This window comes from Vipera ursinii, assembly GCF_947247035.1.
Source record: "Vipera ursinii genome assembly, chromosome: 7".
NCBI lineage: Eukaryota > Metazoa > Chordata > Lepidosauria > Squamata > Viperidae > Vipera > Vipera ursinii.
The window spans coordinates 70,938,926-70,954,958 of record NC_139521.1 but is presented as its reverse complement, the minus strand read 5'-3'; the positions used below and the strand labels follow the sequence as shown (position 1 = coordinate 70,954,958).

Below are 16,033 nucleotides of genomic sequence, written 5' to 3'. Positions count from 1 at the left end.
GCTGTCCTTGCCAGCAAGAACTGTGAAATCTAAGTAGCCCTCGACATACGACCACAACTGTTGAGTTGTACTCAGTTTTATGACCTTTTTGCCACGGTTGTCATCAAGTGAATCGCATGGTCATAAAGTGAATCCAGCTCCTCCCCCCTGCCATTGACTTTGCTTGGCTTCCACCCTCATAAATACATGTGGGTTGCTAAGCTCCTGAATTTTAACCCTGGGAAAGCAACCATGGCTGTAAGCACGAACACCAGTCCTAAATTCCCCCCCCTTTTTTTTAGTGCCATCGTAATTTTGAAAAGTCTCTAAATGAAGGGTTGTAAACTGAGGACTATTTATTACGCACTGCTCTTTCCGTGAAAAAGATATGTGAATATTTACACCACCTCTTTGAGGACTGAGACTGCTTCATGTTATCAGCTAAGGGAGAGAAAAAAAAAACACGACAGCTTAAGGCAACATACGTGGTGATGTTGGTCTCTGCCCATCTGCCCTTCTTTTTATATAGACCAGTGTTTCTCAACTGTGGCAGCTTGAAGATGTGTGGACTTCAGCTCCCAGAATTCCCCAGCCAGCCATGGCTGGCTGGGGAATTCTGGGAGCTGAAGTCCACACATCTTCAAGCTGCCACGGTTGAGAAACACTAATGTAGACACAATCTATGTCAGTGATGTAGCTTGGAGCTTCCTTATCCTGTGTGCTTCGGTCCCAAATTTGCATGGTTTTTTTTTCTTTAACCAAAGAACATAAGCAAAAACATGAAGGTAAACAAAATATTTTCCATTTGAACCCATGTGGAACACTGGGCAGCCGCCAAGGATCAGATTTGCATGAAACAGGAGCCAACGGACAGGTGCAAATTTCCTGGGAGCAAGTCCCTATCATGAAATGGGATAAATTCCATGCCGAAACAACGAGAGGCAAAGAGAGTCCCCCCCCCACCCACACCCATTGCTAATAAATGTGAAATGTGGAGTTTAGCCGTCAGCTCGCCCGACGGTTTCTCTTCCCGATTTCAGCTTTTATCCTAATCCCTAATCTTTAGTAACAGAATAAAGATATCCGCTTATCTTTCAGGAATAATTGTGCCCAAATCCTTGAAATGTTTTGCTTGTGGAGGGGGAAAGGAAAAAAAAAAGGATCATATTCTCCATAAAGGATCCCTGTCATTGGAGAAGAGGGATGAATTTTAAGAAGGAGTTTACACTTAGTGGCAAGAAAAAAATATGTAGATTAGTAGTAGTCCTCGGACTTACAACCGCTTGTTTAGTGACCGGAGTTACAACGGCACTGAAAAAAAGTGGCATGCCCGTTTTTCACACTTATGACCCTTACGGCATCCCTGCGGTCACATGATCAAAATTTAGATGCTTGGCAACTGACTTCATGTGACCCCCTTTTGCGACCTTCTGACAAGCAAAGTCAATGGGGAAGCCAGCTTCACTTAACAGCCGTGTTGTTAACACCTGCAGTGATTCGCTGAACAACGGTGGCAAGAGAGGTCGTAAAATGGGACAAAACTCACTTGACAACTGTCTCCCTTAGCAACAGAAATTGAGGACTACCTGTCTTTTGTTTGACTTGTTGTGTTGTACCAACCCGGGCTGCACAATGCTTATTTCCTCATTATCTCTGTGCATCGGGAAAGGAAATAAAAATGCCTGTTTTTTTTCAGTCCTGAAGGCAGAGCCAGAAACAGGCTTATCAATCAACAGCCATGCAATGGGAAGTTGAGGGGAACAAAAAAATACAATTATACTTACAGGTAGAGGTGGTGAAAGAAACACCTGTTCGAAAAGAAAAACACACACAATGGGATGTTTCCACTGACAGAAAAAAAAACACCCCATATTCACAGCACTAAAAACTGCTTCTTCATTTCTCTCTCGATGAATTCTTACGCATGCTAACTATAGTAAGGTAAAGGTAAAGGTTCCCCCGCACATGCGTGCTAGTCGTTTCCGACTCTAGGGGCCGGTGCTCATCTCCGTTTCATAGCCTAAGAGCCAGTGCTTGTCCGAGGATGTCTCCGTGGTCATGTGGCCGGCATGACTAGCACGGAACGCTGTTACCTTCCCACCGGAGTGGTCCCTATTTTTCTACTTGCATTTTTACGTGCTTTCGAACTGCTAGGTTGGCAGAAGCTGGGACGAGTAACAGGCGCTCACTCTGCTACGCGGCACTCGGGATTCGACCCGCCAAACTGCCGACCTTCCGATCGACAAGTTCAGCATCCTAACCCAATGAGCCACCGCGTCCCTTCATGCTAACTATACCATGGTATATAAACCAATCTTTTTCAAACGCGGCAGCTTTGAGACTTGTAGACTTCAACTCCCCGGGCACAACAATCAAATCAGCCACCTGATGGGCTCCATATCACTCTGGGGTCCCAACCCCGCTGGCAAAAAAAGGTGTCTTCAGGGTCTTTTGAAAGAGTGTCAAAGTGGGGGCCAATCTGATTTCCGCAGGGCTGATGTTCCACAGGGAAGGAGCCACCACAGAGAAGACTCTTCTTGGTCCCACAAAAATGGACCTCCTTGGGATCCGTAACATTCCCTACCTCCCAAATCTGTTGGCTCAGGTAGATATAACTGGGGAAGTACTGTCCTTCAAATAACCTGGCCCCGAGCCATGTATGGTTTTGAAGGTGACAACCAGCATCTTGAATTAGACCCGGAAGCAAATCGGCAGCCAATGCAGCCTCCTCAAGTGAGGTGGCACGGGTTATAAATCCAGACTTCCATAAAAACGTAGCGTTTGCCCTGTTTTGAACCAACTGCAGCTTCCGGATACTTTTCTTAGGGTTTGCTTTGCTAGGAAGAGCTGGTTGTGTCCTTCTGAAGCAAAAGATCCTTTAGGATTACTTTCCACTTACTTGTCCCAAAGGTGCTTTTTCAGAAGGCAACTGGACTTTCTGGCTTTTGTCTTTGAAGACATTTCTCTTCTCAGTCCAAGAAGCTTCTTCAGTTCTGACTGGATGGTGGGGAATGGAAAGATTTATACTCCTTGCAGATGGCTGGTCATTTGCCTTCTTTTAGAGAGTCGTTGAGGCCACTTGGAGATTTAGCTGTTCTCTCAGGGTCACCTGAGTGGTGCAAATGGATATGGAACTTTCTGGAACTGCTGAAAGGACTGTGTTGCAGACTGGAGTTAGATGATGTTGTATCCTTTCCCCTCTGTTGAGGGAGGGATGTTCAATTTTGACACAGATGGCCTCTTTGACCCCCTCTTTCAAAGCAGCAGTCCTCTCTGTCCAAAATGTGGACTTTGCTGTCTTCAAAAGAGTAAACCTCCAAGTGGGCTCAACGACTCTCTAAAACAAGGGTGTCAAACTCACCGTATCAGGTGGCAGGTCGCGACGTATCGTGACTTTTTTTCCCATTGCCGGAGCTGGAGTGGGCGTGATTTTGGCATGATGCTTCCGGCCCACGGGCCAGTAGTTTGACACCCCCGCTCTAAAATTTAATTTAATTTAATTTAATTTAATAACATTTATATACCGCCCTTCTCCCTGAGGACTCAGGGCGGTTCACAGGGCAGAATAAAATAGCAAATACAAACATTAAAAAAGATTAAACAATTGCCCTAGTTAAAAACAATGGAAATACAGTGCTAAAAACCCCAAGAAAAATTAAAAAACCAAAGATAAAACAACCCCAGCAATCCCCATCAGGCTAGGCCAGCTTGTACAAACAGAAATGTCTTAAGATCGCGACGAAAGGAGCGAAGATCGGGCGCCATCCGGAGCTCTACCGGTAGCTGATTCCACAGCTCCGGAGCGCCCACAGAGAAGGATCTCCCCCTGGGGGCCACCAATCGACATTCTCTGATCGGTGGCACCCTGAGGAGGCCCTCTCTGTGGGAACGCACAGGGCGCAGGGAGCTTGATGCCGGCAGCAGAAGAATGCAAACGACCAGCTGTCTGCAAGGAATATACTGTAAATCCTTCCATTCCCCACCATCCAGTCCGAGCTGAAGTAGCTTCTTGGATGAGAAGCGAAACGTCTTCAAAGAAAAACAAGGAAGTCCAGTTACCTCCTGAAAAAAGCATTTTTGGGACAACCACAACCTGGATGACTGAAAATCTCCATAGACATTTTCCACTTACTTCGACTAGTGGTTGCAGTTGTGGCTTCTGGGGAGTTGTTGTTCTTCAGACTGGACCGTCGTTCCGAGGAAGGTACAGGAGCTGCCTTAAGGTCATCCAAAGGAGCAGTTAGCAAGGAATGCACAGGAGACCTATCTTTGTATCGATCCTCTATGGAGGGTTTCTTTGACGAGGTATAGCGAGTAGAGATTTGGGACACTAAACGTAGCAAAGACAATGCAGGTTAAAAGGGAATGCTTCAAGGGACCCCAAGTTTTTTTTCCTCTTCCTTTTCTGAACCATCATTTCCCATGTTGACGTGGTAGTTCCATAAGAGAAGTTTCAACTAAACAGATCTCCCAGGGCAGAATGGGACAACCCACCACGATCAACCAGGCACGGCCATCTCGCCCTGACCATCTTGTTTAAATAAGTGTGAGCTCTGGTTTCAAGGATCGACATTTTCCTGCCGGATCTGCACTCATATTATTCATCATCTTAGACCTTCCCTTGTTTAATGCCCAAGAAGAAGCTCACCGCCTGATGTAAAAGGGAAAGTTGATTCCTGATCTTCAAGATCCGCGGTACGTAAGTTCAACGCATCCCTATGAATAAAAGAAAAAAGGAAAGCAAATTGCCTCTCCGTTACTCAAGAGTCACGCAGAAGATCAGGAATCTGACTTTACATTAGAAGAGAGCAGAATAACAGAGTTGGAAGGGACCTTGGAGGTCATCTAGTCCAACCCCCTGCTCGGGCAGGAGACCCTATACCATTTTAGACAAATGTCTGTCCAGTCTCTTCTTAAAAACTTCCAGTGTTGGAGAATTCACCACTTCTGGAGGCAGGTTGTTCCACTGGTGAATTGTTCTAACTGTCAGGAAGTTTCTCCTTAGTTCTAGGTTGCTTCTCTCCTGGATTAGTTTCCATCCGTTGCTTCTTGTCCTGCCTTTAGGCCCTTTGGAGAATAAGTTGACCGCCTCTTCTTTGGGGCAGCCCCTGAGATATTGAACGCTGCTATCATGTCAAGTCTTCTTTTCATTTAACTAGACAAACCCAATTCCTGCAACCATTCTTTATATCTTTTAGCCTCCAGTCCCCTCATCATATTTGCTCTTCTTTTCTGCATTCTTTCTAGAATCTCAGCATCTTTTTTACACTGTGGTGACCAAGGCTCAGTCTCCAGGTAATAGACTCAAAGTCACCCAAATGGCTTTCATGCTTAAGGCAGGACTAGGATTCACAGTCTCCTGGTGATTAGCTCAAAGTCACCCAGTTGGCTTTCACATCTAAGTCAAGACTAGACGTCCCCTGGGATTGTCTCAAAATCACCCGGTCAGCTTTCACGCCTGAGGTGGGGCTAGAACTCACGGTCTTCTAGATTCTAGCCTGGTTCCTTAAGCTTAAGCAAAAGAGAAGGCCACTTCTGTTGAAAAAATAAATAAAATGATCTTTTCTGTCTGAAATATGTGTCCCTTAGAAGAGGGCTTTTCAACCAGTGGTACGGGTACCACCTGTGGTACATTGGCACCTAGAAAAGTGGTAGCGGGGGAGGGGAATGAGGTGAACCGGTGTCAGCACCGCACAAGCCTGAGCGACAGACGGCTGGAGCTGCAGGGCTGTCACGGCTCAGTGGAAGCGCCAGGTTCAGCGCCAGGATCCAACTGGAGCTCGGTGCTGATCCCGGCGCTTCTGCTGAGCCCAGAAGAAGCGTCGATCAGCTGGAATGTTGCAGCATCTCCCTGGTCTTGTGATTTACATTCAGATGCTTGGCAACTGATTCATATTTATGATGGTCACAGTGTCCCAGGGTCATGTGAAGTGACCAAAACCTGCTGCAACCACCCAGCAGAGGGGAGGGGGGAATAAAAACCAAACACCCCCCCCCCCACTGCGAATCCTCAACAGAAATGCTCACAACAATGAAAACCTCAGACAGGAGGAAAAGCGCCGCCGGGCGGGCAGGTAGGTGTCTTGCTCGGCTGTGGCTTGGGGGGCACTTTTTTCAGTGCCATTGTAAATTCAAACAGTCACTAAGTAAACTGTTGTAAGTCGAGGACTACCTGTACATCACTTTTTCCCCCTTTTTTGGGGTCATCGGGTTTTTGGCACCTTGCTAGGCGACTGGTGGTACTCGGAGGTTGCCGTATCCTAAAAGTGGTACAATAAGTGAAAAGGTTGAAAAGCCCTGCCTTAGAAAACTGACGGTCTTAAAGCAGAATCCAAGTAGGTAGTTTGGTAGACAAGACTTGCTTCCGTCAGTGGAACTGGCAGGAGTTTCTCTTCCTCCTCCTGAAGGCCACCCAGATACTCAACATTTGCGGTGGAGATTTAGAAGGACTCTTCGAAAAAGATCTGGAAAGCGGCGGAGCTGGACATGCCCATTCCACAGATGGTCATGTTAGAATGCTACTCTTAATGACAAGGTGATGCCTTTGCCGTGTTGAAGGACCAAGCCAAGCATCACTTCTCACCTGCTAAATGTTTCCTGGACCCTGGTCCTCTCTGAAGGTAAGTCTCTGACTGCCGCATCCCTGTATCGAGAGACAGAACACTGTGAAAGCCATCAAAGAATGTTTACTATTGATGAAATAAATGTATGATAATGAGGACAAAGCAATGAAAGAACCTCCTTTGGGGAAAAACAAGGACGTTCATGGAATCCCAGGACCGGTCCAGTTTCTTTGGTATAAAATATGAACCAAACCAAGCCAATTTCTGAGAAAACCATTCTTATGATCTTCTTTAACCAAGACAGTTTTCTTTCCCTAAATCTTTCTTTAACTAGCAGGGACCAGACACTAAATGCACTGCAGAAGATGTCATTGCTTCCGACACATCGGCCAGTAAGTGTGTGTGTGTGTGTGTGTGTGTGTGTGTGTGTGTGTGTGTGTGTGAAAGGATTTCTGAATTTTCTCTTCTAGAATAGAACAGACTTGCTGGAGCATTTTAGAGGGTTTTTTGTTGTTGTTTATTTATTTATTTATTTTATTGGATTTGTATACTGCCCTATTCCCATAGGACTCAGGGCGGTTTACAGGGCAGTTAAAACCATGAATACAAAAAATAAAAACAATTAAAACAAATTAAATTCAAGCCCCAAGAGTAAATCTAAAACCCAGTTAAATTAACAACCCCACAGTCTGGACCAAATAGATCGAAGAGCCAAGTTTTCAGGTCCCGGCGAAATGAGCGAAGGTCGGGGGCAGTCCTAAGTTCTGTGGGTAGTTGGTTCCATAGGGCAGGCGCACTCGCAGAGAATGCCCTTCCCCTGGGAATAACCCGCCGGCATTCATTAACCGGCGGTACCCTGAGAAGGCCCTCCCTGTGGGGGCGCACAGGACGATGGGAAGATGATGCCGGCAGCAGGTGTTCCCTTAGATATTCCGGACCCAAGCCATTTAGGGCTTTGTAGGTCATTACCAGCACCCAGATATTGATGCTTCTCTAAAACGGAAGCATTTGGGGGGAAATGATGTTTCTGGAACAAGCTTTCCTTTCATTGTGGGAGAAATTCCTATCCTGTTAGAAACTGTGTAAGATGTATCTGTAAGTGCTAGAAAAGAGTATGTGAAGCTCAGGGTTGAACTGTGGGGTCCTTGGTGTTCTCTGAGCTTGGTGGTTTTCTTGCAGACGTTGCATTACCAGACTAGGTAACGTCATCAGTGCTAGCTGAGTTTGGTAATGCAACATCTGCAAGAAAACTACCAAGCTCAGAGAAACACCAAGAACACCACAGTATGTGTGACTGTAATCTTAATGCGGGACAAATGAAGGCCGTGTTTTAATTGTCTCCATAACCGCATTCTGGATAGGCCATTGATGTTCAAAGAGGTTTGGCACTCCATAAAAGTACGTAAAAAATATGCTAGAAATGCAAAAAAAAAAAAAAAGGTGCCACATTCTTCCATCTGGCCCAATCACAATATTTTGATATTCCGGGTCAAAATTTCAGTGCGCCTCACCTGCAGGGGTCATGTGATCTTCTGCCAATGCTTTTGCTGCTAGGAAAGTCTCTGGATGGGGGGTAAAAATGCAAATACCACGTAATACATCATATTGTTTACAGGTTTGGGTAGTCTTAACTGTCTTATATGAAGTGATTGGGAAAAGACATAGCTGGGTGGTGGCTTCATTATAGCCTATTGTACCCGTCTGTAGGTTAGCAGAAAAGGAAGCTGACATAAAAAAAGGCTGCCTCGGTGGCCAAACCGTAATCTGCTCTGAAACAAGACTGACTTCTGGTCCTATTCTTATGGTTTTAAAGCAGGACAAGTGAAGGAAAGTGATTGGTGGATTCCTTCGGCTTTGTTTGCCCTTCCACCAAAATCAGCCAATAGTGGGACAAAACCCACCAGTCAATTATTCTCCTTTGCATGGCATAGAGATGGGAGAGGATAGACATGCATGTTGAACAACAGGTTTAGCCACGTCTCAAATTGTCCAACAAACTGGTGGCAGATGGGGAGGCGATCCTTGGCCGTGATCTGTCAGGTTTATTTATGTTTATTTGTTTAAGCTTACTGAATTTTAAAAAAAATGCATGCAAACAAAAGAGGCAAGAAGAAAGAGAACCCAAAAAGAGAGAAAAATATCAGACAGGAAGCAAGATAAAAGAAAAAGAACAAGTTAAAGGAGGAAGAAGTAGAATGACCTGTGACTTTCTTTGGTACTGATATAAATAAAAAAAAAACTACATTAAGTTCTTCCTCTAAAATTAACAAGAGTCTACATTATTGCTGTAATCCCATATGGATTCTAACGATCAAATCCCCAAATCAAAATTTCATTTCTCTCAGTTTCTCACAAAAAAAGTCCAACATTGCTTTCCAAGTCGAGGTAAAATTGGTCAAGGTTTTGTTTTTAGTCAAAACTGTCAGTTTTACCATCTCCGCCAACTTCTTCAGCTTAACCATCCTTTTTTCAATGTAGTTTATTTGTGCAATATCGAAGTCTCCCTGCGGTTATCACACAGGTAGTCCTCAACTTACGGCCATCATTGGGACCAGAATTTCTGTTGCTAAACAGGATGGTCACTAAGCGGGCCTTGCCCGATTTTATGACTTTTTACTTATTAAGAGAATCGCTATAGTCGTCAAGTGAATCATTGCTATAGTCGTTAAGCGAATCCTACTTCCCTCCCCCCCCCCCTTGACATGGCTTGTTGGAAGCCAGCTGGGACGGTTGCAAGTGGCAATCACGCGATCACAACACATTGCAACTATCGTAAATACACACCAGTTGCCAAGTGCCTGAATTTTGATAATGTGACAATGTTGTAAGTTCGAGGACTGCTCGTAAATCACTGTTTTCACTGCTGTTACAGCTGTAGGAAGATTCCACCACCACCCCCGTTCCCCTGAATAAAATATTAAAAAGAGGCAGAATAGAATATTTCCCCTGAAGGAGAAGAGGAGAAATGTCTTCTTAAAGGCAGAAAGCAGCTTCAGTCTTCCTGAAGCAGAAACCTGAAGAGGAGAGTCCAACCATAAACAAAAGGACAGGCAGAAACCCTAAATAAGCAACACGATTGGCAAGGCCAAACTGACAAGATTTGCTCAGACAAACACCTAGGATTTGCATTTCCCCTCTTGCCTGAAGAGCCAGCCACGACCCCATAAGAATCTGGCAACAGCCATTAAAATATTAAAGGACATATTCTTACACAGGAACAGGCATCTCAATCACAAAGCCCCAAAGAATGTATAAAAACCCACTTTTTATTCTCAACTCCATTTTGTCAGCCACCCCAGAAACGTGCTGTTGTCACTTTACGTTCTGGCTCATCAATAAACAGAGATCTTCCTTTCTGAGCAGCTAGCCTCCCATTTTAATTTTCAGCATCTTTCTCCCGGCTTGGAACCAGACCTCATTTTTTTTCCCAACATCACTTTAAACACTTGCTAAGCTAACGGTTGTAAGTCGAGGACTACCTGTTTATAAAAACAAAGCTCCATACGATCTTTCAGTTTGGTTACCCATTGTCTCACTCTCAGCTGACTTTCTGAACAAGGTTTCAGTGCTCTTTTAAATCGCTCTAAAGCAGGGGTGTCAAACTGCCGGCCCGCAGGCCAGATGCGTCATGAAGAAACCACGCCTATCCCATTGCTGGCCTTGGGGGAAAAAGCTCCAATACATCATGCGACGTCACGTGATGTCGCGAGCTTGACATGTCTCTAAAGCTCTAAAGCCACATTCAAAAGCAATCCAGATGATGTGAAAAATGTAGGTGAAGGCCAGGGGAGGAAGCAAAAGGGAACAATTAGTAACAAGCAAGACCCTTCCCCAATTACTACTCCTTCAAGAGAAAAGCAGGGCTAACAGTGAATAGCATCTGGAAGCAGGCCAGAGTCGACAAAGGGCAAGCAGCAGGCAAAATGCACCCCCCCATAATAAATATAGAAACACAAAGCACTTTGTCAGCAGGTGCAGAAAACCTGTGATATACTCACTTTTGCAATGCACAGCCGGCAGAAATTGCCTCTCTTTCCTCAGTTTACCTTGACCTTCTTGCAGTGCAGGTGTTTTGTCTAAATGCAATGCTATGGCTTCCAGCAAGTGATACTGGGAGCTGTAGTTCAGACACATACCCTACTCCAGGGATGTTCAATCTTGACAACTTTAAAACTTGTGGACTTCAAGTCCCAGAATTCCTCAGCATGCATGGGAATTCTGGGAGTTGAAGTCCACAGGTCTTAAGTTTGCCAAGGTTGGATACCTCTGTCCTACTCGGTGGTCTCCTACTACTCATCCGAGAGGTTTAAACAACTGTTTCCTGACATCACCCTATCATCCCTATGTTAATATGAATTTTTCCTATATTGAATGACCCCATGTCTTCACCTAGCCAGATTTCTGTTCCATGTGGAAATAGATCTCACAGTTTTGACTTTCTCAGCACTGATACAAAAATATCTTCAAAGGGAGATCTTGGTTATTAAACCTTATGTGTGTCTTTGTGTATACTGTATACCAGGGGTGTCAAACTCAATTTCATTGAGGGCCGCATCAGCATTGCGGTTGCCCTCAAGGGGCCGGATGGGTGTGGCCTGGATGGGCATGGCCTACTGGGTGGGCGTGGCTAGAGTGCGTATGGCCTATTGGGTGGACGTGGCCAGCTCTACATTGTTCGCATCAAGGGTGCTTATGGGGGCCTGGGCAGGAGTGGGACAGATCTGAGGGTCTCTGGCAGGAGGAGGGTCTCTGGGCCAGGGCCAAGGCAGTGGGGGCCGTTCCCTCACTGTTTCCAGGATGGCTTCGTGGGCCACATGAAACCACTTCGCAGGCCGGATCCGTCCCCCGGGCCTTGTGTTTGACATGTCTGCTGTATACAGTAGCTCTCTCCTTCTGTCTGTCCTTCCATCCATCCATCCACCCATCCATCCTGCTAGAATGCAACATCTAGCTATCTTGATTGATTTCAAAAAGTTATACAAAGTTGGCATCTGGTTAATACAGGTAGTCCTCAACCTACGACCACAATTGAGCCCCAAATTTCTGTTGCTAAGTGAGACACTTCTTAAGAGACTTTTGCCCCCTTTTATGACCTTATTCTGCCACAGTTCTTATGCAAATCGCCACAGTTGTTCAGTTCGTAACACGGTTGTTGAGCGAATCTGGCTTCCCCATTGACTTTGCTTGTCAGAAGGTTGCAAAAGGGGATCGCATGACCCCGGGGACACTGCGACCGTCATAAATGTGAGTCAGTTGCCAAGCATCTGAATTTTGATCACATGACCACGGGGATGCTGCAACGGTTGTAAGTATGAAAAACGGTCATAAGTCACTTTTTCCAGTGAGGTTACTTTGAATGGTCTGTTGTAAGTTGAGAACTACCTGTACCTTGGCTGAAAGACCCATGAAAAATACCAGGGCATAAACTGAATGAGGTAGTTGCAAAAACATCCCAGGAGAAGACAATGGCAAGTGATTTTTCCACTGTTGCCAAGAAGACAACACGGGTGTGTCCAGGAAGTAAAGACAAACTGAGCTCAATTTGGAAAATTTAATCTCAATGGATAAACACAAACTCCGCACAGGTGAGGCGTCCACTGATGTCTGTTATTATCCTTGGCAAAGTCCCCTTTGCCTATAGATCATGCATTTCCAAAATGAGATCCTAAACACAGAAGTTACCAATATTTTGCATAGCCTTACAGCGTACTGCTCAAGTCAGGATCGCTGTCACTTTCTGTTTTGGGAAGAATCACAGAAGGAACTTCATCAATTGTGCTTCGCAATTCTTGAAGGAACTGTTTTAAATCTCGCAGTGGATCCTCCTTGGTGTAATTAAGTTTGGATGGTATCTGAATGGAAATATGGATTTTGAAAAGACTCATGAGGATTTGATTAGTGAAACACACACACACACATACATACACACACACACACACACGGACCCTCTCCCTAAAGCACTATTTCCCTCGATAGTGACAAGAAACAGTTTAGTATTTCATCACATAATTTTCTAAAAGAATCTGGAGATCTGAGAAATTGCTAGGTAGTTGCATACTATTCATCCCCCCTCAGAACTCCAAGCACAGGTTTAAAGAAGATCTTTTCCTGCCTGTAACTATTCAAGATACTGCAATCTTGAGGAATTAAAAAGTTCCTCTGTTCCTTGCAAGAAAATGCATTCATTTAACACACACAATCTAATCGAGAACAAGAGTTGTACGTCTGATTCACTGACATAATTAATGAGTGCTACAGCGTAAAGTATAAAATATAGCTAAAATAATAAAAGTTTGGGAATTAAAAAGACTAAAGACAGAAGAAGGAATATTCAGAAAGTTGAACATGATTCTCAACCAGTGAAGAAAAGCCTGCAGTGATACAAAGCAGCATCCCCATAGTCATGTTATCAAAATCCAGAAATAATAATAATAATAATAATAATAATAATAATAATAATAATAATAATAATAATAATAATAATAATAATAATAATAATAATGGAGGAGGAGGAGGAGGAGGAGCCTTGGGTGCAATCCCAAAACAACTGGAGCACCACATGGATACCATTGGCATTGACAAATTCGCCATTAGTCAATTGCAAAAGGCGGCCTTACTAGGAACTCCTTCCATGCTGCAACGATATCTGTAATACCATTAAACATCCACATCTGCCTATCCCAGGTCCTTGGTAAGGACTCGATAGGTAGACAAAAATGCCAAATCCAGTCTGAACATCTGGCTGACTATGCGATGATTAATAATAATAATAATAATGATGATGATGATGATGATAATGATGATGGAAATGACCTTGGAGGTCATCTAGTCCAACCCCCTGCTCAGGCAGGAAACCCTATACCATTTCAGACAAATGGCTGTCCAATCTCTTCTTAAAGACTTCCAGTGTTGGAGCATTCACAGCTTCTGGAGGCAGGTTGTTCCACCAGTTAATTGTTCTAAATGTCAGGAAGTTTCTCCTTAGTTCTAGGTTGCTTCTCTCCTTGACTAGTTTCCATCTTGTCCATCTTGTCCTGCTTTCAGGTGCTTTGGAGAATAGCTTGGCTCCCTCTTCTTTGGGGCAGCCCCTGAGATATTGGAACACTGCTATCACGTCACCCCTGGCCCTTCTCTTCATTAGACTAGACTAGGGGTAGACATACATGTCACTTTTTTGACTCGTGGACTTCGACTCCCAGAATTTCTGAGTCAGCTATGCTGAAGAGTTGAAGTCCACGAGTCATAAGAGAGCCAAGGTTGCCTACCCCTGGACTAGACATACCCAATTCCAGCAATTTCGGTATCTGGCATGTATTTACGATGGTTGCAACGTCCTGGGATCATGTGAACCCCTCCTGCGACTTTCTGGCCAGCAAAGTCAACGCGGGGAAGCCAGACTCACCTAACAACCGTGTTGCTAACTTAACATCTGCGGTGGCCCCCTTAACAAGTGTAGCAAGCAAGGTCATAAAACGGGGCAAAATTCACTTCACAAACGCTTCGCTTAGCGACAGAAAGGGTAGTTTCCTAAGAAGGAGGGAGCACATTCCAGAAACTGGGGGGACAAGAGGCAGCCCACACCGGAGCTGGACAGAGGATGGAGGAAGAGAGTTAGGAGGGCTGCCATCATGTTTCGTGTTCCAGAGCAGACATGGTACTTACATGAGCTATATGGCCTGCAAATGTTTGACATGATGGCGCACTGGACGAGTGAGGCAAGGTTGAATAGCGCTGCTTCACGGAGGAGGAACCCACAGTGTGTCCTGGTCCCTGCAGCTCCTGAGGAAAGATATGCTTATGAACAGCAATAGCACTTAGACTTACGGTATATTTATTTATTTATTTATTGATGGGATTTATATCCCGCCCTATCTCCCGAAGGACTCAGGGCGGCTAACAACAAAACATATAATAAGTACATAAATCAAGATAAAATGAAATTGAGAACATCAGTGCAATAAAAAATTAGAGAATTTAAAAAATGAATTAAAAATACTAAATATAAATTAATTAAAATGCCTGTCAGTCTAGGTCAGCCTGGTGGAACAGGTGTGTTTTGAGGCCGCGGCGAAAGGATTGGAGGTTTTGGGCTATCCGAAGCTCAGGGGGGAGCTGATTCCATAGGGTTGGCGCTCCCACAGAGAAGGCCCTCCCCCTGGGGGTCGCCAGCCGACATTGCCTAGCTGACGGTACCCTGAGGAGGCCTTCTCTGTGTGAGCGTACTGGACGATGGGAATTTGTTCCCGGCAGCAGATGGTCCTGCAAGTATCCCGGACCTAAGCCATGTAGGGCTTTAAAGGTAAGTACCAGCACCTTAAATCTCACCCGGAGGGCAACTGGTAGCCAATGCAGCTCACGCAGGAGGGGTGTAATATGGGAGTATCGGGGAGCTCCCATCACAACCCGTGCAGCTGCATTCTGCACAAGCTGAAGCCTCTGGGTGGTCTTCAAGGGCAGCCCCATGTAGAGAGCATTACAGTAATCAATACGGGAGGTAACGAGTGCGTGGGTGACTGTACGTAGGGCATCTCGGTCCAAAAAGGGGCGCAATTTGTATATAAGACGAATCTGTGCAAATGCCCCCCTAGCCACGGCTCCAATGTGATCTTCAAAACTGAGTCGTGAATCTAGGAGGACACCCAGATTGCGTGCTCTATCAATGGGAGGTAACATCTCTCCTCCTATAGTCAGAGATGGAACCTCTTGGACTAAACGAGATGACGGTATGTACCGGTATATACCGCTTCATAGTAGTTTACAACCCTCTCTAAGGGGCTTACAGAGTCAGCCTATTGCCCCCGACAATCTGGGTCCTCATTTTACCAACCTCGCAAGGATGGAAGGGTGAGTCAACCTTGAGCCCCATCAGGATCGAACTCCCGGAGTGAACAGTGAGTTAGCCTGCGGTGCTGCATTCTATCCACTACACCGCCACGGCTCAATAGAACAGGTAGTCCTTGACTTATGACCGCAGTGGAGCCCAAAGTCTCCGTGGCTAAGTGAGACAGTTGTTTAGTGAGTTTTGCCCCGTCTCACGACTTCTCTTGCCAGCGAATCAATGCAGTTGTGAAGTTAGTAACACCGTCGTTAAGGGAATCCGGCTTCCCCATTGACTTTGCTTATCAGAAGGTCACAAAAGGGGAACACGTGCCCCTCCCCCCGGACGCTGCAACCGTCATAAATCTGAATCAGTTGCCTAGCATCTGCATTTTGATGACATGACCCATGGGGATGCCGTGGTGGTTGTAAGTGTGAAAAACAGTCCTATAAGTCATCTCTTTCAGGGCTGTTGTAACTTCGAAACGTCACTAAACGAACTGTTATAAGTCAAGGACCACCTGCAATGGTTCAGACATGGTTTTAAAGTATCGGCGAAGCAGAAGACTTACTTACTTTCACGTCTAACGTGTGCTGAAGCTTGTAGCGCATCATTTCTTGTTCCTGCCGCTGGATGATGCACTGGCACTCCGCAAACTGTAGAGACGCCTGGA

The 16,033-nt window shown here is 45.2% G+C and overlaps 1 protein-coding gene across 1 annotated transcript in view; it reads right to left on the bottom strand.

Annotated features, from left to right (window-relative positions):
• CCDC158 (coiled-coil domain containing 158) overlaps positions 1-16,033 on the bottom strand; it is a gene marked incomplete at both ends in the record, with an annotated part of 69,144 nt that overhangs the window by 5,297 nt on the left and 47,814 nt on the right. The window contains 6 exons of the mRNA XM_083368038.1: positions 4,112-4,309; positions 4,628-4,695; positions 6,563-6,622; positions 12,246-12,394; positions 14,205-14,321; positions 15,936-16,028. Coding sequence (XP_083224164.1) covers positions 4,112-4,309; positions 4,628-4,695; positions 6,563-6,622; positions 12,246-12,394; positions 14,205-14,321; positions 15,936-16,028 — 685 coding nt within the window. The remainder of the gene's footprint in view (positions 1-4,111; positions 4,310-4,627; positions 4,696-6,562; positions 6,623-12,245; positions 12,395-14,204; positions 14,322-15,935; positions 16,029-16,033) is intronic.